This window comes from Octopus bimaculoides, chromosome 6 (genome assembly GCF_046866305.1).
Source record: "Octopus bimaculoides isolate indiv1 chromosome 6, ASM4686630v1, whole genome shotgun sequence".
Classification (NCBI taxonomy): Eukaryota; Metazoa; Mollusca; class Cephalopoda; order Octopoda; family Octopodidae; genus Octopus; species Octopus bimaculoides.
Genome location: NC_142933.1, coordinates 40,979,681 through 41,007,180, shown reverse-complemented (window position 1 = coordinate 41,007,180; position 27,500 = coordinate 40,979,681). Strand labels below are relative to the sequence as shown.

The 27,500-nt window shown below is 34.3% G+C and overlaps 1 protein-coding gene across 6 annotated transcripts in view; it reads right to left on the bottom strand.

Annotated features, from left to right (window-relative positions):
- LOC106884336 (voltage-dependent T-type calcium channel subunit alpha-1G) overlaps positions 1-27,500 on the bottom strand; it is a 1,091,242-nt gene that overhangs the window by 620,126 nt on the left and 443,616 nt on the right. For all 6 annotated transcript variants that reach the window (XM_089353777.1, XM_089353782.1, XM_089353780.1 and 3 more), the window contains one exon: positions 10,095-10,192. In XM_089353777.1, the coding sequence (XP_089209903.1) occupies positions 10,095-10,192 (98 nt within the window). The remainder of the gene's footprint in view (positions 1-10,094; positions 10,193-27,500) is intronic.

Sequence of the window (27,500 nt, the reverse complement as noted above, 5' to 3'; positions counted from 1 at the left end):
ATAGGTGAACTGTAACATGGCAAGTGATTACTGTATACTCAACGAAGATTAAGTCAAGTTGAAATGGTATTGTACTGAAAAAGCATAAAGCTTGTCTAACTAATTTGCATAATACTTATACCAGAGTTGTAGGTTTGGTAAGATAGTGAGTCATGTGACAACTGCTACCATATGCCACTGATACATACATAATTATTGATATATATATATATATATATATATATATACACACACACACACCTTTATATATACATAAATACATACACATACACATGACATACATAGATAAAAGTATATAATGATACATATATATAGATGTGTACACATATATATACATATATATATATATACACACGTATATATGTATGTATATATATATATATATATATATATATATATATATATGTATGTATGTATGTATACATATGTTTAAATATATAAAAAATGTATAAATATACGTATATATACATGTATATATATGTATATATGCACACACACACACATACACACACACATTTTCGAATGGAAAGAAGTTGTTCTTTCTCGGGGATGTATTTCATCCAAGTGTATACCAATTTAGTTCTATATGAATTAATTTTCCTGGAATTTGTTAATTCGTGTTAGGATTAGTGCTTATGGATGGTACTTCTTCAACATCAACACTCTACACTTATGAAGTTTCAGTTGTCAATTTTAGTCCTGAAGAGATTTTTACCTTTTAAATTCATAATGCAATTTGAATTGGAAAATAGGAATGAAGGTGAGAAACTGAAACCTGCATAGGCAACATGAAATTGACTATTATATAAATAAATTGATTTCTGTGTTCACACTCTCCATTTTCTTTATGTTATATATATATATTCTTTCTTTTTTATTCTTATTCTTTTACTTGTTTCAGTCACTTGACTGTGGCCATGATGGAGCACCACCTTTTAGTCAAACAAATCAACCCCAGGACTTATTATTTATAAGCCTAGTACTTATTCTATCGGTCCCTTTTGCTGAACCACAAGATTACGGGGATGCAAATACACCAACATCAGTTGTCAAGTGATAGTGGGGAGACAAACACAAATGCACACACACACACACACACACACACACACACACACACACACACACAATGGGCTTCTTTCAGTTTCCGTCTACCAAATCCACTCACAAGGCTTTGGTCAGCCTGAGGTGATAGCAGAAGACACTTGCCCAAGGTGCCATGCAGTGGGACTGAACCCAGAACCATGTAGTTGGTAAACAAGCTACTTACCACAGCCACTCCTGCACCTATAACTACATATATATATTGTTATTATTTATTACCATATTCATTATTATCATTTTGACATCAAATTCTCTATGCGTGTATGTGTTGGACAAATTTCTTTAAGGCCAATGTTCTATGACCAGATGATCTTCCTGTTGCCAAGGCACACCTGTTTTCAAGCAAGCAGATATTTCAAAATGACTAGATGTAATTTCAGAAATGACTGGAAATGAATGACATCACTTGTCTGACTGTGACACTTGCTTACAGCTATGACATGTTGTCAGAAGATGTAGAAACCTACAGACACAGACAAACATACACATACATATTTACATGTACATTTGTAGACACTCCTTACACACACATATATACACACACATATGTATATACATATGTATGTGTATATGAATGTGCATATATGTATATTTTTTTGTATATGTACATCTCTCTATATATATATATATGCATATGTATATATTGGAGCTCGATGCAGTACTTGGATATATTGGATCCTATCAAACTGTCTAACTCATGCCTGTATGGAAAATGGGAGTTAAATGATGATGATGATGATGATGACGACGACGATGATGGTGATGACGATGATTATGATGATGATGGTGATGATGATGTGTGTATATATGCATATATGTATATTTGTGATTGTGTGCATGTGTTTGTGTGCAAGTGGAGGCGCAATGGCCCAGTGGTTAGGGCAGCGGACTCGCGGTCATAGGATCGCGGTTTCGATTCCCAGACCGGGCGTTGTGAGTGTTTATTGAGCAAAAACACCTAAAGTTCCATGAGGCTCCGGCAGGGGATGGTGGTGAACCCTGCTGTTCTCCTCCACCACAACTTTCTCTCACTCTTACTTCCTGTTTCTGTTGTGCCTGTAATTCAAAGGTTCAGCCTTGTCACACTGTGTCACGCTGAATATCCCTGAGAACTACGTTAAGGGTATACGTGTCTGTGGAGTGCTCAACCACTTGCACATTAATCTCAAGAGCAGGCTGTTCCATTGATCGAATCAACTGGAACCCTCGATGTCGTAAGCGACGGAGTGCCAACAGCAACATGTGAAATATATATAAACAAGTTGATTGCTAATTGTGGAGGAGACCTGTGGAAGAGGTAGAGCAGGAAAATGTGGGATGAGGTGGTGAAATATGATCTTTGGTTGTTGAGTCTCACGGAAGTGATCACAAGTGACTGAGACTTCTGGTGGTTTGCTGTGCATGAGAAAACATGTCATGCTAAGTGAAACCATGGTCCTGGTCAATGTCAGTGACATGTAAGAGGGACCCATGCCAGTGACTGATAAGAGACGTCCAGTACACTCTCTAGATTGTACTGGTTGGCTTTAAGAAGGGCATACTGTTTGAGAAACCGAGCCAAAACAGACTAGAGCCTGGTGCAGCACTCTAGCTTACCAGCTCCAGTCAAACCGTCTAACCTGTGCCAGCATGGAAAATGGACGTTGAAGGATGATGATGATGATGATGATGGTGCTGATGATGGTGGTGGTGGTGGTGGTGGTGGTGGTGGTGGTGGTATTGGTGGTGGTGGTGGTGGTGGTGGTGGTGGTGGTATTGGTGGTGGTGGTGGTGATGATGATGGTGATGATGACGATGATGATGACACTCACACACATACATGGTCTCATGTACATTGTGCAATTAATGCCAAGTTATTTAAAGTGCAAGCTCCCTGATGTAAATGAATATGTCTATGCAGGTGTAAGCAGAGGTATGCAGGCACACTTGTAAATGAGTGTATGCATGTATAAACAGGTATGAAAATATCTACCTGTGCATGTATCTGTGTATGTAAGTATATGTATGTAAATATATGTGACGAGGTTAATCTGCACAAGCATGTGATTCAGTTTTGTATTACTAGAAGTATATGCCATCAGAAGCCAGAAAGACATCACTCATAGTATAATATTAAATCACCATCTCTTGACCTCTTTCTGCCCATGCAATTAAGGTGCCAATCTGCAGAATTTTGGACATACCAGGTAGTAATCAGATAGGTCTCATTTTCTAATCAGTTGTGGAGATTCTAAATGATAATGATGGTAATTGCTATGTTCTTCCTAATTTATGCCTTTCCTATCTAGAATTATTTTGTAAGGGATACCACTTCAGCACATCTAAATTCATCTAAATATTTTTAACTCATTAAAAATTAGGAAATTTTAATGCTTTTTATGGCTTTCTCATTTATCTATTTATTCATTTTATTTTTATTACAGGTTTCAGCCATTAGACTGTGAGCAAGTTGAGACATCATCTTCAAGTATTTTAGTCGATTATATGAACTCAAGTTTTTAAACTCATGCTAATTTTACCATTCATCATCTTAGTTCATGACTATGTTCACATACATATTGAATTATAGAAATCCTTTTAAGGATGTAAATAACAAGGTATGCTGGTTTAACACAATTCTACATTTCTGAGACGAGAAGTTTGTATAATGTATACTGTTTATATTAGTTGGACTTGTGTTCTTATCTTGACTGTTATTTTCACTCTTTTAGCTGTTCTATGCTCCAGCCTTGTTCAGGTGTCTTGTATTGAAATCAGTTGCTGTATTGGAATTTTGAATCCAACCCTTTATTTGAACCAAGAGGGTACACTGTTCTCATTGTGGATGCACTGTAGTCAGTGGTTAGGGTGTTGGACTCAAGATCTTAGGATTGTGGTTTTGATTCCTGGACCAGGCAATGCATTGTGTTCTCTAGCAAAATACTTTATTCCACATAGCTCCAGTTCACTAAGTTAACAAAAATGAGTAATTCTGCTATGGATTGGCAACCCATCCAGGTGGAGAATATATACGCCATGGAAACTGGGAACCTGACCCTTATGAGTCTGTATAATTCAAGAAAGAACTTTACTTTTACTGTTCTCATTCAACTCTACTTTTCGTGACATTTTTTTCCTTCAGTTGACTTTATGTGAATTATCTTAATGCATTGCTTTACACACATACATGCATGAACACATACACACACACACACACTTGCGGACATACATACACATACTTACAGATAGATACACGTGCAGACATACATACATACAGGTACACACTAGTGATGTTGCATCGATTTTGACCACTTTGTGCAGTAGCCAATCCGGCTACCTTCTTCTTTAAACATACCTTTACCTGCAGCAAATGGTATTACATAAAGTGAGCAATCTGTACAGTCCACACGCACTATGCACTCCTATGGAATGTCACTAGAACATACACATATATGCATACATATGGCTATGAGAGAAGAGACTTGACCACAGTACTGTTACAGTGGTCTCATACTCAAATACAATTGTTGGAAAATGCACTTCCTAACTACACAGTCAAGCTTCCTACCATTTTCTTCTTGGAAGTTTTATAATCTCTGAAACCCATAATCATAATCCAGTTAACAAGTAAAGAGTGAAATAGTACTTCTTCTGTTTAGCTACAAGCCAGACCAGCTTAAACAGATTTGTTATTAAAAGTGTTCTAGCTGACATAATCCTATTTTATACTGAAACACGATGCATCTCGTGTCCTTCATTTATTTTATAAGATGGCAGGGTGAGTGATTTGAAGGAAATTTGATTACTATGTCTAGCAGTATGTGGGAATATGTAAATATGTAAAACCTTATTGAGGAGATGACAATGGACCAAAATGTCTGATGTCTTGCTGTACTCAAGAAAACCTGTCCTCCACAGCAGAAGTGCTAATGCCCACCCACTCCTGATGGAGAGGATTGGCCCATAAGGGCCTGTGTCGGTGCCACATAAAAAGTGCTTGTGCCGGCACAACATAAAAGCCCTTAAAATCACCTAGCAACACTCTAAAGTGGTTGATGTTAGGAAGGGCATCCAGCTGCAGAAGCCATGCCAAATCAGACTGGAAGCTGGTACAGCTCTCCTGCTTGCCAGCTCTGGTCAAACCGTCCAACCCATACCAGCATGGAAAATGGATGTTAAAAGGTTATGATAATGATGATGATGGTGATGATGATAAATGATATTAGTTGTTCAGTTTTTAAGATTAGAATACAATTTGAATGGGTGTGTTGCATTTGCAAAAAAATATTAATATATATCAAGTAGATAAAATTGATGTTGAATATATATGAATGTATGTATATGTCTTTATGTATAATAAATAAATAAAATTAATGTTACATATGTATAAATATGTTTTAGCTTATAATGAATAGATTAAATTAATATTGCACATGTATAAATATGTTTTAGCATATAATGAATAGATTAAATTAATATTGCACATATATGAATATATGTGTTTATATATAATCAACAGATAAAATTAATGCTGCACATTGATAAATGAATGTTTTAGCATATAATGAATAGATGAAAGTAATGTTGCACATGTGTCTTAGCATATAATGTATAGATAGAATTAATATTGCCTATGATTTCGTATTAAATAGATAGAAAAAAATTAATGTTATAAATGTGTGTATGTATATAAATATATATATATATATATATATATATATATACTATACACACACATCTATGCATATTGATATTTAAATATATATGTATATATTTATATATATACATACATGTGTGTGTGTATAGTATATATATATTTGTATATATATATATATATATATATATATATATATATATATATATATATGTGTGTGTGTGTGTGTGTAAAATATATATAAAAAATGGAAGAGAAATGCCTTCGTTTCACATAGTTTAATATCTTTTTATGAAGAAATTTTTATATATATATACATATTTTATGGATGTCATGATATCCAACTGTTTTTCGATATTTAAATCAGCTTTTCAAGGGACATTGTGAAGTAATCAATTCTTGTGATAAAGGGGGTCTCACCATTTTAGATGCTTGAAAAGTATGAATGAGTCTAGAGAGTGGACAAAGGGATGCAACAGGTGGCATCCTCAGTATAATTGTTGAAATAGGAATGAGTAAGGATCCCAGTATTTTTGCTCCTTTTATATTTATATATATATATATATATATACGTTTCTTTATTATCCACAGGGGGCTAAACACAGAGGGGATGAACAAGGACAGACAAAGGGATTAAGTTGATTACATTGACCCAGTGCATAACTAGTACTTATTTAATCAACCCCGAAAAGATGAAAGGCAAAGTTGACCTTGGCAGAATTTTAACTCAGAGCATGATGGCAGACGAAATACTGCTAAGCATGGCTGTGTGGTAAGAAGCTTGCTTCTCAACCACAGTCCCACTGAGTTCAGTCCCACTGAGTTCAGTCCCACAGAGTTTAGTCCCACAGCATGGCACCTTGGGCAAGTGACTTCTACTATAGCCTCAGACAGACCTAGGCCTTGTCAGTGGATTTAGTAGATGGAAATTGAGAGAAGTCTGTCATATATATATATATATATATATATATATATATATATATATATATATATATATATATATATGTATGTATATGTTTGTGTGTCTGTGTTTCTCTCCTCACCATTGCTTGACAACTGATGTTGGTGTGTTTATGTCTCCGTAACTCAGCAGTTCGGCCAAAGTACTAGGCTTACAAAGAATAAGTCCTGGGGTCGATTTGTTCAACTAAAGGTGATGCTTCAGCATGGCTGCAGTTAAATGACTAAAACAAGTAAAAGAATAAATGAATAAAAGAATTCATACATAACGACGACGACAGTAAATCCCAAAACAGAAGAACAAACACAAAAAAACGACAATGCGAGGACGTGGTACATGTAAAGTATTAGTAGACGCTCGGGGAAAGAAAGAAAGATGGTTTAATGCTTCTAGCAATGCTCTTCTTCAGAAACAGGAAAATCCAATAGAAAGGAAGACAGAGGAAGAAAATCACCAACGATTCACATGTGGTTACATTTTGAAATGTATATATAACTGGAAATAATTGGTACAACTACTACAGAAATAACAACTTTCTCTATCATACATCACCTCAAGAGTATGTGCGTTTGAAAAGATTAATCAAAAGCGTTCACACACACCAAGGCCAAAAACTTCTTCCAAAAAGGTTAGTGACATTCTGGTAAAAGATTTCAGAACATTTAAAAAAAAAATAATTAAAAATAAATCCCCTTGATACCTAATAACTGTATCGAGTAATTTTCACAAAGACTTTCAAATATATATATATATATATATACACATACAAGGCACAAGAGTGGCTGTGTAGTAAGTAGCTTGCTTACCAACTACATGGTCCTTGATTCAGTCCTACTGTGTGGCACATTCGGCAAGTGTCTTTTACTATAGCCTCGGGCTGACCAAAGCCTCGTGAGTGGATTTGGTAGATGGAAACTGAATGTGTGGGTGGGCATGTGTGTGTATCAAGCGAGGGTGGTTGAGTATATACATATAGGTGCATGTACAGATTGGTGCACTTACGCAAATACTATGGACTTTTTACTCCCTTACCTCTACCCCCTTCCCTTATTTAGCGGTCTGTAGCGCTTTTGTCTTAATGATGGTCAACCACACAGTAATTTCCCTTTGTTTAACAGTCATTTTCATAGGAATTTTCAATGGCCAGATAACTGAAGAGATGCCGGTGTGGGTTTCCACCCTGGCATGTGAAACTCAGAGTTTTATCATGGCTACCGAATAAGTGTTACATATTTTTACAGATATATATATATATATGATGATGATGATGATGGTGATGATGATGATGAAGATGATGATGATGATATATATATATATTAGTGTATAATGGATAGATGAAATTCATGTTGCATATGTATAATTAATATGTTTCAGTATATACAATGAGTAGATTAAATTAACATTTTACATATATTAATATATTTCTTTATATATAATGAATTGACAAAACTAATGTTGCATATATTTAAATACACATATTTTAGCACAAGTGTGATTTTTTTGTTGTTGTTACTGTCACTTTGTTGTTGTTACTGTTGTTGTTACTTGTCCTGATCAACCCTGATAATATAGACTTTTGATCTACCCCAACTATGAGGCACAATAATCAGTTTTCAAACTATGATTTCTGTTCTTCCTTTTTTTCCCAGATATGGCATGATTTGAGGGATATTTGACTGTTATTTCTAGAAGGTTGATTGACAACGTAGAGACCCAGTCTCTGATTTGCTTGTTAGCGTTCACTTGGCTCTGCTTTTTATTGAAGGAACTTGTGATTAATCAAAGATTTACCATTATATGGTAATGCCAACTATTGTTATTGGTTTAAAGATTCTGATGCTGATGATAATGTAGAGGAGGAGAATGTCGGTGATGATGACAACATCGACAACAAAGGTCATGATGAGGATGATGATGATAATGATGATGATATGGAGTATGATGGTGATGATGCTGTAGTAGTTATAGTAATGATGCTGACAGTATTGTTGATAATACTGACATAGAGGTTGTGGGAAGTTGGAAATTCAATTTTTAATTGAATATTTACAACCTAATAGAATTATGCTTGCAGCATATCTTGGAATCTTACAAACAGTAGTCTTCAAGCTGGTAAACATATAAAAGCATAAAAAAAACAAAAAACCAAAAAGAAAAGATTTCCATCGTGATGCAAAATTATTCTATGCCACTGATGACTGAAAGCCTGATATTAATGTTTTGGGCAATGGAATGCATCTTATTCTCCTCGGGTTAAATAAGAATTTTGTATCTTACCATTCTCTTTTATCAAAATAAAAAAAAACAAACAAAGAAACTTAAACACAAAACGTTTTTTGCTTTTTTGGTGACAATGTTAAATGTCAAGTAATTATACCTGCTTCAGTTATACAAGAAGTGAATAAATATTAATTAAAATAAGTTCATATTTTGCCAATAGACAACTAAGATATTCAATTCTTCTATCACACTCAATTTATAATACATTTTTACCTCTACCTACCAGATTTCAGAATAACTCCTCAACATTACTTTCATTTAAGTTTGCATTAATTCAAATTTTGAAGTTCTCTCCCTTTATTTTTATTGACAGTTTTGTCATTAATGCTTATGATATTATCTTTTCATTATGGTTGTTATATCAGTTGGTTTAAAATTGTTTTTGGTTCACTACTTTAAGTATGCTAGCCTACACTTAACTATATGTTCTTCATACTGATGGCATTCCTGGGAAATTTCCCAATGTCAGTATTTGCATTAGTCAACTAAACTAGAAAATTGTTAGCTATAGGATTCAAATGATTAAGGTTTTGCATTGGGAATTACTGCTAACCATAAACCGTCTACTAAAATCACCAATAAACTTTCTGTTTTACTTTTTAATTATTTTCTTTTTATTTCATTTGATTTTAATCTTTTTATTATCTGAAGGATAGTAATGTGAATCAGGTGACACCATATTGATTTTTGGAGTCGATGTTTGAGTCCATTCTCTCTCACTCTTTTACTGATTCCATCATTCAGGATGTAGCCATGCTGTGAAAACAGTTGTTAATAAATAAATCCTGTTCACTAGGATAATCCTGGCTCCAACTGTGCTGCAGTTTGATTTTCCATGAGAGTAACGAAAGGATGATTGCACAAATTTGCATATTTACAGGATTTGTTTGAGCAGGCATTTTATTGTTAGATGCTTTGCAAAATGTTAACTCTTCAACTAACCATGTTCATAATAAATTTTTGAATTCCAAACCTAATGCATTATTTTTTTTTTTGCACCTAAAATTCTTAGGTAACATGCAGTTATACTATGTAAGGCTTAATATTGAATTGAATTGAATTGGAAAGCGAAAGACATAACAGTAGAATTACAGAGGGAGGTGCTTTTGTTCCACTTACTTGGAATACGGTTGATTGCTCGAAGCGGCCGCAATACTCGTATGGTTCTGATTGCAGATATACTGAGGTTTTCTGTGTCTACTGCATATTCCACTGAACTGAAATTAAGCAAAAATAAATATTTGTCAGTAAAGCTCATGAAATGGTTTGAATTTTCAAAATTGTACATGACAACAAAATAAAAAAAAGTGTGCACTGCAAAAATAAAAAAAATAAAAAATATTGTTTTGATGAAAATCTAAAACAAAAAAATATTTCTGAACTGTGAAGTTCACTTCTGAACCCTGGATGAATGTTGTTGCTTAGCATTCTATACTATAGTTGCTGGTTGACCAATACTTTGAGATGGAATCTGGTACCAGATACTGAAAAAGCCTGTAGTGCATGTGCTTGTTGTGTTGTGTGTGAGTTTGTGTGTACATAGATATACGTACATATGTATATACATATACATGCAGGTGGCATCTTGGGCAAGTGTCTTCTATTATAGTCTCAAGCCGACCAAAGCCTTGTGAGTGGATTTGGTAGACAGAAACTGGAAGAAGCCCATCACATGTGTATATACATATACATATATCCATATATATATATATATATATATATATATATATATATATATATATGCATGTATATGTATATATCTATGTATGTTTGAGTGTGTCTGTGCTTGTGCTTGTCCCCCATACCTGCTTGACAGCTGGTATTGGTATGTTTATGTCCCTATAACTTAGTGGTTCAGCAAAATAGACCGATGAAATAAGTACTAGGCTTTAAAAAGTCCTGGGGTTGATTTGTTGGACTAAAATCTTTGAAGGTAGTGCCCCAGTATGGCTGCAGTCAAGTGATTGAAACAAATAAAAGAATAAAAGAGTAAAACAATATATTATATATATATATATATATATATATATATATATATATATATACACACACACACATATGTCATCATCATCATTTGTTGTGATGATGATGATGATGACATATATATATATATATATATATATATATATATATATAAAATCTATTGTTTTATTCCTTTATTCTTTTACTTGTTTCACTCATTTGACCACATATATATGTGTGTATATGTATGTGCCTAAGTATATATATGTACGTGTCTATGTATATATATGCTGTGGCCATATATATATGTGTGTGTATGCGTGTATGTATGTATATGTCTATATATGTATATGAATATATGCATCTGTGTGCAAGTGCACAAGTTAGTGTGAGGGAGTTTCACCTTGTCTTCATGTTTTTTAGTGGGACTATAAAAAAAAACCAACAGCCTATTGGTGAGAAGAAGGGTGTCCATCCATAGAAGATTTGCCTCATTGAATTCTAACTGACTCATGCCAATATGGAAAAGTAGACATTAAAACAATGATGATGATGGTGATGATTAACCAAATCCTACAGAATAAATGCTGATTTCAGACTGAAGAACTTCAGCAAATAGACATGGTTTAATGACATTGTAGAAAAAGATTCATCCAACCCATGCCAGCATGTAAAAGCAAATATATGTAAAATAACAACAATAGTGATGATAATGATGATGAAAATGAAAATGATGATGATGATGATGATGATGATGATGATGATGCTGAGCATTATGATAATATTGATGATGTGGAGGAAGGAGAGGCACAGAATAAAGATTATATTGATGATGATGATGATGATGATGATGATGATGATGATGATGATGATGATGGTGATGATAATTCTTTTTTGGAACAATGGATCTCAAGGCACATGAAACTATAAATAATAACATGTAACAATACTGGGTTGAGAGAACTTTTTTGGAGTGGAAAAATTCATGAGCTGCCTGTAGGACATGAAACCACATCTTCTGTAGCGTTTGACTTTTCTTTCCAAAAGTAATTTTTAGACCAATATTTACATACTATTCTTTATAGCTTTATGTGATTGGAAATTCTGTTCTAAACAAGAATTATATATACAGGTGCAGGAGTGGCCCTTCTTATATATATATGTGTGTATGTATGTATTTGTGTGTCTGTGTTTGTCCCCCCATCATTGCTTGACAACCGATGTTGGTGTGTTTACGTCCCTGTAACTTAGCAGTTTGGCAAAAGAAACTGATAGAATAAATACTAGGCTTACAAAGAATAAATCCTGGGGTTGATTTGTTTGACTAAAGGGAGTGCTTCAGCATGGCTGCAGTCAAATGACTCAGTGGCACGTAAAAAGCACCCACTACACTCTCAGAGTGGTTGGCATTAGGAAGGGCATCCAGCTGTAGAAACTCCGCCAGATCAGATTGGAGCCTGGTGTAGCCATCTGGTTCACCAGTCCTCAGTCAAATCGTACAACCCATGCTAGCATGGAAAGCAGACGTTAAACGATGATGATGATGAAGATGATGATATAAATATATATATATATGCTTATATATATATATATATATATATATATATATATATATATATATAAATATATATGTATATGCATATGTAAATGTTTAGCTTTCTCTAGTCATCATGTGATGGTTGTACATGACCATCATCATTTGTTATGACATAAGTATACACGTCTGGTGTAAAATGGTATGATACAAATAAATAGTTGGTTGTGGTTATCTAAAAAATAACCTCTTGCAGAAATATATGTTAACAGCAAATGCACTCTGTACCACTTGAACGTAGGTATAATACTCAGTTTTCACTGTTCAACCACCGACTGTTAAACCGACACACATCAAACTAACACAGTAAACCAACAAGGTTGATCTAACACAGTCAACTATCCTTTTGACAGTTTCCTCAGTTCTTATTTATTGTAATCGGTTAGTCCATCTTCTGTCACGTAGGGGTGTTCAGGATTCTCCCATAACATTATCATACAAACGAGGTTGTTCATTTCTGGGCCTCAGTGAAGAACGTGTCAGGTCATGGGGAAATATTTATTACTTTATTGCCCACTGGGGGCTAAACATAGGAGGAACAAACAAAGGCAGACAAAGGGATTAAGTTGATTACATTGACTCCAGTACGTAACTGGTACTTATTTAATCGACCCTGAAAGGATGAAAGGCAAAGTCAACCTTTGCAGGATTTGGACTCAGAACATAGCGATGGGCAAATTACTGCTAAGCATTTTGCCCGGAGTACTAATGATTCTGCCAGCTCACTGCCTTCATGGGGAAATATTACTATGCTTGAAAACCGGTGACTGTTAGTGACAAAAAGAGCATCTGGCTGTAGAAAATCTGCCTTAACAAATTCCCTCTGACCCATGCATGAAGGGAAAAGTTGGCATAAAATGACAATGACAATAACAACAATGACGAAATGATGATGACAGTGACGGTGACGGCGACGATGATAACAACGATAACGAAAATGATGGTGATGACGATGATGATGATATAATGTCTATTTTGGTGCAAGATAAACAGGGATTACATGACAGATGATAGTAGACACGACTGATTTACATTGCTAGAAGTAATTACACCATTAACAGTCACTTTATATCTTTTGTTTCCAGCCATCTGATGTGTATGGTAGATCTAGGGGCCGATCAAGCAAATTGTGGTTCAGGAATGTAATCATTGCTTACTTTCCACATAAATAAGCATATATCAGATTCCACAATTCTATATTGACCACTTTTATGTCTTGGTGCATATACTCTCTCTCTCTCTCTCTCTCTCTCTCTCTCACACACACACAAATGCATATATATATATATATATATATATATATATATATATACACACACACTCACACATATATATACATACAAACACACACACACACATGTGCATATGTATATATGCATACACACACACACACACACACACACACACACACACACACACACACACACACACACAAACACACATGCTCACATGCACACCGTACATATGTATATATACTGAAAGAATTAGATTGCTGTGATTTTGTTTAAGTAGCATAGAAAATAGTGTTTTGGTTGATAGGTTAGTTACATAATTCTTTCATGCTGATTTGAGACTTCAAAACACAATTTGGGTTGATATATTTCTTGTGTTAAATATACATCAATTGTTAGGCTTGATTAAATAAGTAGACTGTTAGCGAAAACTTCCAAACCACAAACACTGAGATGATACACAATTGACATAACATTGTAAAGCACTCAATGCATATACAGAGCAAACACAAATATACTAACACACACACACAGATATTTATACACACACAAACACGTTTATATCTCATGTGATATAACAACTAGAGCTTAATGTAGTGTATATGACAAAGAAGTATTAAATGTCAGATAAAAGATATACATACAAAGTATGGATTATTGTTATATAACAGGAAGTGACCTTAAGGAACCCTTTCTGTATTGTTTCAAAGTTTAACACCATCATATTCAATACTGGGTGCCAAGAAAAAAATACAGGCAATAGACTCAAAACTTCTAGATGTTTTCTGTCTTTATATGTGTGTGTGTGTCCATGCACATGCACATGTGAGTGTGCATATTTGAGTATGTGTGCATGTGTTGTCAGTTTTCTTTCTTCTCTCTCTCTCACGTTCTGCTTGCACACACACACACATACATGCATACACATAACATACAAAGTGTTTTACATACAATTTTCCATATCAGCAAATTTAGAAATTTTCCTTACAGCTGAAGCAATTACTTTTGTTAGTTTTACTACATGTACCTACTTTTGGCAGCTAAACCAGCTTACTACTTCTACCTACTTTTGGCAGTTAAATGATTTGCTACATGTACCTACATATTCTAGCTAGATATTCTTGCTTCCACCTTCTACATTTGGTTGCAAGCTGTTATGATTTTTAAAAAAATTCTCTTTATTTCTAGCAGTTAGGTATTCTTACCATGCATCTACCTTCTTAAGTGAGATGTATATACTTGCTACAACTCCCTACCTCTCTATAGCTGTTAGAATCTCTTACTGTCACTAACTGCTTTGACAATTAGCTACTTTATACTGCCACAACCTGCTTAACAGAGAAACAGGGATAGAGTATATTATCAGAAAGGCTTAGGCAGTTTCAGTTACATGGACGTAGTGGTATTAAAACATAGATACACACAGCCATCAACATACTCATATATATGTAGGCAGAGAAGCCAAGCAAAACATAGATCATTGTGCAAGTTAATGAAGGATATACATGATCACAAGACAAGCTAGAAGCAGTAACTAAATCTCCCACAAATTATATTCCACTTTTTTAGTAAAGAAAACCTTGGTTGTGTTCAAGGTTCACTATACATTGGAAAATGATGCAATGATCATGGCTGGAATGTATTTAAGCAAAGGTCTTTTGGATTAAGGCTGAAATGGGTCTGCTCTAAAACAACAAGAAAAGCGATAGGATTTTGATACAATGTACTATAGAATTTAATGGAATCATCCCAAATATTTAAATACTTTGTCATTGTATGTCATTTCATCTTGCTAAAGAAAGTGTTGGTTTGCTCAAACAGATATTTCTGTATTTAATATTCATATCTTTTAAGGTGACGAGCCGGCAGAAACGTTAGCATGCTGGACAATCTGAATTGAACATGCAGTGAGTCTCTGCCAAGTTTGTCTCCTGCCTACTGACTACTGAACAGAAAGAACGTCGTGTTGAAGTCTGATGTCAAGGATCATCACCAATGTTGGCTCAATGAATATGACTCTGAGACGAAGAAGCAGTCATCATAATGGAAGAGGCCTTCATCTCCATGTCTGAAAAAGGCACGACAGAGCTGCAGCTCAATTAAGAGCATGCTCATCGCATTTTTCAATATCCAAGGTATTGTGCATTGAGAATTCATCCCCCAGGGCAAAACTGCCAACCAAGACTTCTACTGTGACGTTTTGAGGGACGACCTTTAGTGAATGTGACTGGACTGTGGAGCATGAAGAATTGGATTCTTCACGATGACAATGCTGTGCTCTGTCACTGAGCACTGCTCACTCTTGAGTTTTTACCCCAAACAACAAAATATCACTTCCGTACCTGCCCTATTTGCCAAATTTAGCACCTGCGAACTTTCATCTTTTCCTCAAGATGAAAAGGCAGCTCAAAGGTCACTGCTTTAACACTTTTGTTGAGATCCAGACCAAATCACAGAAGGTACTCAACTCGCTTACAGAAAACAACTTCCAGGCCGGATTTCAAATGTGACAGGAACACTGAGACCGGTGTATTGTTGTACGAGATGACTGTTTTGAAGGAGATAGGGTTAAAACTTAGGTAAATAAGTTATATTTTATTAAATATAACTAGTCTGGAAACATTTTTATACCACCTTGTATATATATAAAGAGGTTTCTTCAGAGTTAAGTAGTTCCAAGTTTAGCTCCATGTGCAGTACCTTAGGTATGTAACTTTTATAACTCAAGGTTGACCAAAGTCTTGTGAGTGAAGATGGAAACAGAAAGAAGCCCATATATATGTGTGTGTGTATATATGTGTGTATATATATGTATATATATATTGATGATGATGATATATATATACGTCTATCTATCTATCTATCTATCTATCTATCTATCTATCTATCCATCTATCTATCTATATATATATATAGAGATTCAAGGTTGAATATGGTACTTATGCGTAGGCACCCGAATATCTGAAGATTGCTCTTCATATTTCATTTAATGTAATGCTCGCATTACTTAAATAAATTGGAGTAGCATGAAACGTGCGTACTGCAATCACCTTTGAAATCCGTGTTGCTTATTTTTTGATATATATATATATATATGGGAGAATATACAAAAAATAACAACAGACGAGGACAGGTGGTGTAAATAACAAAAGTATATATTAGTATGACGCTCGGGAATACGGAAAGTCTTTGACGTTTCGAGCTACGCTCTTCAACAGAAAGAATATATATATATATATATATATATATATATACATATACATATATACAAATATATATATTAATGTGTGAGTGTATACATACAAACACACATACATATATATGCATACATACACACATATATATATATATGTATGTTGCAGTGGAATATATGTGTATTACTATAATGTTGCCATGACATCATGCAATGGTGAAAATCTGTTTCAATGAATTCCGTCTGACCCACTTAAGCATATAATAGTGGACGTTAAAATGATGATGATAGTGATGAAAAGATTACAAGTATATATATATATATATATATATATATATATATATATATATATATATATGCAAGAAATAACAATGTCAAAAACAATATGGAAGATGAAGTGTAAGCAAAAAGTAATTATTAGTTCGATGCTCAATAAGTGGTAAGTATATATAAATATGTATATGTGTGTGTGTGTGTGTGTATGCGTGCGTGTGTGTGTGTGTATACACACATAGTCAAATATATGCATATATATACACATACATTCACACACACACATATATATATACACACACATATATACACACACACATATATATACACACATACCTATATATATATATTTATGTACGTATATCTGTCAGGGGATATTGTGTGTGTACAAGTATGCATATTAATAGATATTAGCTGAGTACGCACACACACACACACACACACAAGTACATACTCCTTTTCATTTGAATGTACACCATTTGTGTATGTGTATATATGTACTGCATGTGTTTGTATGTATGGTTGAGTGTGTGTGTGTATGTGCACATGTGTGTGCGTGTGTAAATTTATCAAAATATTATTGGATATTTGAAAACAATGAATACATTTCTAGATATTATGCGATAATGTGCGTGTACACAAATAGGAATTGTCAGCATGGATGTGTTATATTTATGGCAATCATAGCTGGAACCATGACAGTGGTGACAGCAGTAAAGTGATTATAATAAAGAACTGTTGAGTCATAGAACATGGTAAAAACATCAAGAAATTTATGATAAAGTATATATACATGTACATACATATTTATATATGTATATATACAATTATATGAGATATATATCAGATATGTATATACTATATGTATATAATATATATATATTATATATCATATATGTATATACTATATATATATATCATATATTTATATTATATATATACGTATATAATATATATGGTATTATATATATCGTTGCTATTATGCAAAAGTATCATAAGTCTAAAACGTTGTGTTTTCAGAAAACGAAAAAATAGTTCCACCATTCCATTTCTTTTTACATTAGCAACAGTTTCAGCTTAACAATAATACTTTGTTCAGTGCAGAAAATCGTAACTCCATGCATGTATGACATTTTCTGTTAGAAATATTTTCGCAATACTGTGATATGTGGGACTTACTAGACTTTTGAAAAAGAGCTAAACTGTTGTACTACACTTTGACAATTTTCATATCTTGGCATCTGAAGCAGCTGGAGATACGATAGTTTGACCAAAAGAACTGGCTATTGTAAGCAAAATGAAATATTGATAAAATGCATTATTGGTTCCGAAAAGTGCATGTGCAGCCTGCAGGAAGGTGTGCCTTTCAGTTGGAGGATTGAAAAAGCATGTCAAGAGACTTCATACTGTGGCACCTGTTCCCACTGCCAGCCAGTAGAGCTGTGCATTATGCAATAAAATGTGCAAATCTTTGGCCGGGCTCAAGAGCCATACAAAGGCCTCACATTGCATCATCAACGACTCATTTTAATGATTCTTTCTAGCAATGACTTTGCTAATATATGAGAAAGCAGCTACTATGTATATATATATATATATATATATATATATATATATATATATATATACACACACATACACACACGTGACAGGTTCCTCTGATTTCTCATCTATGATATTCACTCACAAAACATTGGCCAGCCCAGTGCTATATTAGAAAGCACTTGCCCTAAATGCTGCACTGTAAGACTGAACCTGAAATCCATGTGGTTGCAGCCAAGTGTCTTAACCACTCAGCTATGCATGTAACCTATTTATTTTCATATAAAAGTAAAAAAAGGTCCATAGCAACAACATTGCTAAATTTCAAATAAAAGCAGAAAAATATGTGTATTTTAAAATCATTTGTTTTAAATGAAAATTGTCTCAGAGACAGACTGCATAGTTTGAAAAATTTACATTGGAGCCATATAGCTGTAGCTTTTATCTCGTAATGCCGTACATTAAGCTATTGACTTTTATTATAGACTCAGATCAACCAAAGTTTTGAGAATTAAATTTAGTAAATGTTGTTGCTGTTTAGGCCTCAATTCAGACACAGTTTTGCTGTTTTATATATCTAGAACTTCAGTGTCCAATATATCCTTCATTTATTCAAGGGGGTTTTGACTGATATCTCTAACAGAACAAGGAACCTCATAGAAGCTCCAGTACTGGTAGATGGAAAGTGTGCAGAAGCCTCTCAGATGTAAATTCTTTTTGTCTGTTTAATGTCTTTTTTTATACAATGCTAGCATGGGTTAGACATGGAAATAATTGAGTTAAGATCTTATAACTGGATTCACTTTCTGTCACCAGTACGTTCTTACTTTTCAGTAAAGAAATATTTTATACTACAAGTCTTTGAAAACACAAAGTAACTGACTGTAATGCCAATGAGGAATATAAATATTACAACACCATTTCACTCAAAGCCATGGGATTTCAACATTCACTGATATTTGCACAGAGGTTGATGTTATCAGCTAAAACATCCTTGAAGGTGGTGCACTAGAATGGCCATGGTCTAATGACTGAATTCCTTTTAGCAAATGAAATACTTGTAAAGGTGAATAAATAATATCAAAAATTTTCACTTTTCTGTTTTGTTATACAAAAGTCTGCAAATAATATTTTCATAATTCTCAATTTTAAAATGTATTTTGAAGTAAAATACAGCAACAACTGAGACTACATATTGCATTGTAATAATGGAATGAGGAGATGTGCTTCAAGAGGAAACAGCTGGAATTTACCCTAGCAACCGACATGACACACACACACACACACACACACACACACACACATACACACACACACACACACACACACACATACACACACACACACATGTGTCTATTTATATATACCAATTTACCAATTATTAATTTACATTGATAATTGGTTCCAAGACAAGCCAAGCCTAATAACTAGACTTATACTAGTCTAGATGTTATGCCTGGCTTCTATGCTTAAAAAGAAATGAAATATAAAACCTATAAAAGTGCTTTATATATACAGGGTGTGATGAATAAACTGTCATCTAAATTACGCAAAAATAAAAATAACACTGGCATCTTATTTTAACAGATATATTTACCAAAATTATATAAAAATATCTTGAAATACTAAAGAGTAAATTTATTCTATAAAATCGCCATTGGCTTCAACCATGGCATCCAGATGACTTTGGAATCTCCTGCAATTCTTGTGGATGGTCTCCTTGTTTAAAATGGTGAATGCTGCCATAATCATTGCCTTCAGTTCATCTTTGGTGTTACAAGGGATTTTGTTGATCTCTTGCTCAACTGCACCCCACACAAGGAGGTTGCTGTGTGTGGAGTTAGGTGGCCCGGTTTTAGGCATGGTGTGGTCACAGAAATTGTCTGATAGCCATGACTGGGTTCTCCTGCTTGTGTGGCATGGTGCAGAGTCTTGTTGCCAGACATAGGGTGTTCAGCAGCCATCCTCTTGACCCAGGGCAGTATTACCTCCTCCAGGCACTTGATGTAGGCCTCTGTTTTGAGTCTGAGGTCGTGTAGGAGGATGAATGGTGGAATAAAGTTGCCATCACTAGTGATCACTCCAAACACCATGATGTTGACTGGATGTTTGATTTTTATCACTCTCGGTACATGTTTTGGGGACATGGTAATCCAGTGGTTGTTCTGTGTGTCCACCATCTGATCCTGGCAAAAATCTTTCTTGTCTGAGAAAAACCAAGCCATATTTGATTGGAGGGGATGCTTGAGTTTGTTCATAGTGTGGTCTTTCCCCTTATCCTTGATGGCTTGGGATAAAAATTGGCCCTTTCTCATCTCGTATGAGAAATACTGAATGTCTTCCTGCACTGCCTGTCTAATAAGAAATTCAAACACTCCCATGTCTCTGGCAATAGGCCTGACTAACTTGGAGGGATTGTTATCAATCATGGGCTGGATCTCACCAACAAATTCAGGAGTGCTTTTTTTTTCTCTCAGAACGATCTGAGTAAGTTTTCTTAGCTGCCATACTTTTGTAATCACCATTAGACTCATCCAGCTCTTTCCAAATCCTCTGTAATGTCCTCAGATTGATACCCAAACACTCTGAAATGTTTGTATTGGAGCTTCTGGTGCAAATTCCAAGCAGTACAGCATGTCGTTTCCAGATTTCTGGCAGAGTGGATTGTATCATGGTGGTGGTTCTCTCACAGACTGTGTCCAACTAACCCCACTATACTGTGTAGTCGACAAAATCAAAAACAAACAATGTGCATGCGTGAAATTAAACCCACCGGCCCCTGTACATCTGTGGTGAAAAGTACAGGACCAGTAAATGTGGGTGAACACTATCTGTTGAGTCTAGTACTATATATTTGTGTATGGACATAGAATTTAGTATTGATGCTTTCATACAGCAACTGTTTATCCTGTATTGGAATAAATATATAATTTACATTGCTAAACTATTGCTATATTAAAGCAATGGCATGATATTAATATTCTTTTCCCATGCAGATATAAATATATGTTAACTATGGTGCTCCAGCATGGCCGCAGCCCAAAAGGCTGTAACAAATAAAAGATAGAAGATAATGTATAAGGTGCAGGTGTGACTGCACAGTAAGAAGTTTGCTTCCCAACCACAAGTTCAATCCCACTGCGTGACACCTTCGGCAAGTGTCCTCTACTTAGCCTTGGGCTGAACAAAGCTTTGTGAGTGGATTTGGAAGAAGCCCATAGTGTACACACACACACAAACATACACACACACACACACACACACACACACACACAGAGACACACACACACAGACACAACCACACACACACAGACACAAACACACACACAGTCATAAATAACACACACACTCACATATATATATACACACACATGTGTGTGTGTGAGTTTGTGTGTTTGTGTCTGTGTTTGTCCCACGCCACTACTTGACATCTAGTGTTGGTTAGTTTACATTCCTGCAACATAGCAGTTCAGCAAAAGAGAGAGATAAAATAAGTACCAAGCTTAAAAAAAAAATAGTACTGAGGTTGTTTCGGTCAACTAAAAACTTATCCAGGTGGTGCCCCAGCATGGCCCAGTCTAATGACTGAAACAAGCAAAAAATAAAAGATAAAACATATAGGACAATGTAGACCAATGAGATAGCTTCTATGTGGTTGTGTGATGAACTAGAAATAACAACCAGATCTTTTGAGGAATGAATGTGTTTACACATTCTGAAATAGAAAAAAAATGTGATCGTCATGGCTAGATTGTCTTTCAGCATAGCTTCATTTGTCCAACATTAACAGGGGGCTAAACAACAACAATGTATAATACTTGCATTTCGTCTCAGATTTTTGGTTTGTTTTGGAGAGGAAAAGCCTGCAGCTTCAGCCAAGAATGATTTCACAGCTGGATCCCATTGCTCATGAGGATCACAACCAGATGACTCAACAAGGTATTATTCAACTGACAAGGTGTTACCCATTATTATTGCAAGCAAATGTACTTAACATACAGTGGCTTACTTCACCAAAGTAAAAATATGCTGCAAAACAGCAGAAATCGGAGGAAGCTAGCGATTCTCTGCGATGGCAAAGAAGAATACAAATAATTCAGTCAAGGTAAGATAATGGTTGTGTTAAGAAGCTTGGTTTGCTCTCAGTGTGTGGCATCCTGGGAAAGTGATTTCTATCTATGGAATCGGTCAACACAAACTGTGCAAGAACTCATTGTCTCTATACATAAATAAATAGATACATATATACATATGCACACATTTATGTGTGTATATCTATGTATATAAAGTATATACATGCTTGTATATATATACGTGTGCATATATAAATATGTATATGTGTACATATATATGTGTGTGTAAGTGTATGTGTGTGCATGTGGCTGTGTGGTAAAAAGCTTGCTTTCCAACCTCATGGTTCTAAGTTCAATACCATGAAACCACAAGCAAGTGTCTTGTACTATAGCCTCGGGCCAACTAAAACCTTAAGAGTGGATTTGGTAAATGGAGACTGAAAGAAGCCTGTTGTATATATATACATGTGTGCATGTGTGTGTATGTGAGTGTGTTTTCATGTCTGTATTTGTCCCCCACCACCAGCTTCACAACTGATGTTGGTATGTTTACGTCTGGCAAAAGAGACCGATAGAATAAGTACCAGACTTAACAAATAAATGAAAAAAAAATATAAGTGCTGGGGTCAATACCATTGGCTAAAAACCCATCAAGACAAGTGTTCAGTGTTGTTGTAACCCAGTGACTGAAACAAGTAAATCAGTAACAGAGTAGCATAAATTCTATACCATGAAGCAGAAGAAATCTAATGTAAAGATTTAACTATGCTACCTAGGGAGTTACATTTATTTCATCACTGTCGTAAGTGGGACCATTGAAAAATTGTTCAGTATCTCATTAACTTACAATTCTGAACTTAAATAACAATCACGGATTGGAAGAAAGCATTAAAAAAGACTACTTTAGTGCATTCTGCATTAAATTATTATATAAAGTGGACGTATTGAGCAGTGCTCTAATGAACCAAGGAATTCCTAGGTCTAATTTATCATTAATCTGTTATAAAATGAAACTGTTTTCTCCTGTAGGAAAACGAGTGTTGTTAAGCTTGACAGCATATTTGATTTAACCAAAAATACTTATACTATGATGAATACACCACCCCACACACTTATATACTTATATATGCGTGTTTGTGTACAAATATGTATGTATATATATATATATATATATATATATATATATATATATATATATATATAAATATATATATATATATAATATGTACATGTATGCATATGTATATATATATAATATATATATGTATATATATAACATATATAAATATATATATATACAATACACACACATAAATACATACGTACATATACTCAACACCGATAATAATATTAAAAAAAAATTACTTATAGTTGTACTTAGAGGAACATTTCTGATTCTCATGAAATATATTATAAGCTTCATTAAGTTTAGCTGTCAATGACATAGATAGAGACAAAATCTGGCTGATGATCAACTCATATAAACTGCTGTAGTTTAGGCATCCATAGACTGATTCATGAGCATTTGTTATGAAAATATTGTTTTATAACATTTTTGGTAGTTAATATATAATATTCGTTTTAGAATATAATATTCAATTCCACTGTAGTATATATATATTTGGCACAACTCAAACATAGCACTGTGTCATACAGATTTATTGCATGGAAACACAGTTAACTCTTTAGCATTTAAACCAGCCATATCTGGCCAAAATATTCCTCCTGTTTTATGTTCAAACCAAACAGATCTACCCTCTCACACCTACCCTACAATGTCATTCTAGAAATATACAATCACATCAAAATCTAGAAGTGACAATGCACAATCAATTCAAAACAATGTGAATAAATAAACATTATATTTGACAGGGTAATCTGAATGTGAAAGGGTTAAATTAATAAAAATTAAAATTCAGAAAAGTGTGAGAAAACTGAGGGCAGTTTGAGGTCCACAAAAATTATATACTGATGTTCTTGAGTTTTGGATATTTTGGAGGACTAATTCTTCATTTGAGGTAGAGACAACGAAATGTCATTTTTCTGTCCTTTCTCAAAGAGACAATACTGAAATGTTCTTATTTTTTCATATGACATACAAGCTTATCTAATTTACAATTTCATCTGAGATGCTGCAATTGCTTTTGTTGGACAGTAGAAAGCCTCAATCAGTTCTGGTAAAAAAAATCATGGAGTAACAGTAATGGTGAATCCCGTTTTTCCATAGTCATTCATCAATTCATTATACCACCCATATGAAATGATTGAAGAGTGTCTATGCAATCAAAGACATGCTTATGCTGGTTATAGTACTTTAACAACACTGTTCTATGAAATAAATACTGTAAGATTAAACAACTGCTTGCTGATTTGGGGATGACATTTGACAGGATAGCGCATTCAGTAATTTGGTGGTCATTAAGGAAAGTAAGTGTAGAAGAATAGCTTGTGAGGGCTGTATAAACTATGTACCACAATGCAGTAAGTAAAGTGAGAGTCAACAACAATTTCAGTAACAAATTTGATATGAGGGTAGGAGTCCATCAAAATGTAGCCCCCAGTTCTCTCCTATTCATCATCGCCCTATATGCAAAACAAAGGAGTTTAAGACTGGATGTCTGTGTGAACTCTTATATTTTGATGATCTAGTTTTCATAGGAGAATTAGAGAAGTTGAATCTAGGAGCAAATTGCCTCAAGGTAATCTCAGCGAAAGCTTAGTTTTAACAAGTAGAAAAGAAGACAAGATCTTGGTAACTTCAGGGAAATGGTCTTGCTTAATATGCAGAAAAAATGTCGGTAGAAACCCATATGCTGTACCCACAAGAGGTTTCATTGAATTACAGGCATATGAAAGAGAGTAAGTATCATATATATATATATATATATATATATACTTTATTTAAAAGCAGCAGAAATATAACAAAAGACTGTTACTCTGAGTTTCCCATTCCCGTTCATCGGACAGTCTTGTTAACTCCAGTATATATATATATATATATATATATATATATATATATATACGAAGCTTATTCAGTGGACCACTATATACTGTGAGCAGATCAGAAGTAAATGCTCAGATAGCTCACTAGAAGTAGTCAATGGCTTTTGTTACTTAGAATATGTAGTCTCCAAAGGAGATAACTGATCTGCAAAAATAGCAGCCAGTGTAAGAACAGGTTGGAAAAAGTTCAGAGAGCTTCTGCTATTACTGGTAACAAAAGTTTCTTCTTTCCACAGAATGAAGAGCAAATTGTATGTGCTTGTGTCAGAACTGTGATGCTGCAGGGTAATGAGATAAGGGCTTATAAGATACTAGCAGTTCTGCTCACATCAAATCATGTCAAACCATCCAGTCCATGCCAGTAGGGGACATGGACATTAAATGATAATGATGATGATGTTCACACACACACCTTTTAAATATTAAGACTTTTCCTTGAAAATAACAAAGACCTCAATGATTTTTGTGTGCAAGTACTTTTGGTTGTCATCAGCTTTTCAAACACATAGTATAAACCAGCATTTTCTTAGCTGTTGATATGAATTACCATTACTTTGGTGTTGTTAAAATATTTCAGATAGTGTGACTATATGAAGAACTTGAGTAAAGTACTACAGTCTACTCAGTTGTAGTGATTTCTAGCTGAGTGCTAGTACTCATTACAAAACCTGGCAGAGTAGGGTGCTGTAATGCATTGCAGTTGGCCTCCTACCTTCCATCTGTTACATCATGGCTTTTCCACACAGATGATATATGTTTGTTTTTAACTATGTAAACACTTAAAACAATTAATGAAAGCAAGCTACATGTTACCCTTCATACTCACTCATGAGTGACAGCTGGCTGTACTTATATTCTGTCAATTTGTCTGTCTGTCTGACTGTCTGTCCACACTTACATATATATGTGTATATATGTATGTATGTATTCTTGCATGCTTGTATGTATGTAAACATGTATTACTTCCATACATAAATAATCTAAAATTTGACCAAGCTAGCAGGTGAGCAATTAATACTTTTGTTATTGACTTCTAAAAGATGAAAGATACTTCTTTCTTTTATTATAATATCATTCACTTCTAGGATGCCTTATTGGAATATTAAATCCTGTTTATTTTATCGACCGTAGAAGGTTGAAAGACAAAGTTGACCTTGGTAGGAAACTCAGAACTTTGAAGACCATAACTAAATACTGCAGGCATTTTGTCCGATGCTCTAAAGATTTTGCCAAGCCACCAGATGGCTATACAAGTTTTCATTACAGAATCTTAAGTATATAGACACTGCATAATTTAATTTTCCCAACTAGACAAAAGCCTACACATCTAAACACCAACCCATTTAAAATTAATGTGGTTCATAAAACAACTATCATTAATTGAACAGAGTAGTTTAAATACTTGGCTAACAAACAATCCCCATAAAATAAATCGTTTGTTCATGTGCCATTTCATGTATTTAGACTGAAAGCCTATGTTTCCAGATCAAAATAAAAATTACCATACATTGACAGAGAGAAAAAAGAAACGAAAAGTAGTTAGATACAGTGTTGGAATCCAAAAATGTGAGTATCATTTCAGCCTAAATACTTCTTAGAGATTTCCTTTTAATTGTATCTATATCTTATTCAGGAATGTGTAAAGAAATTTTC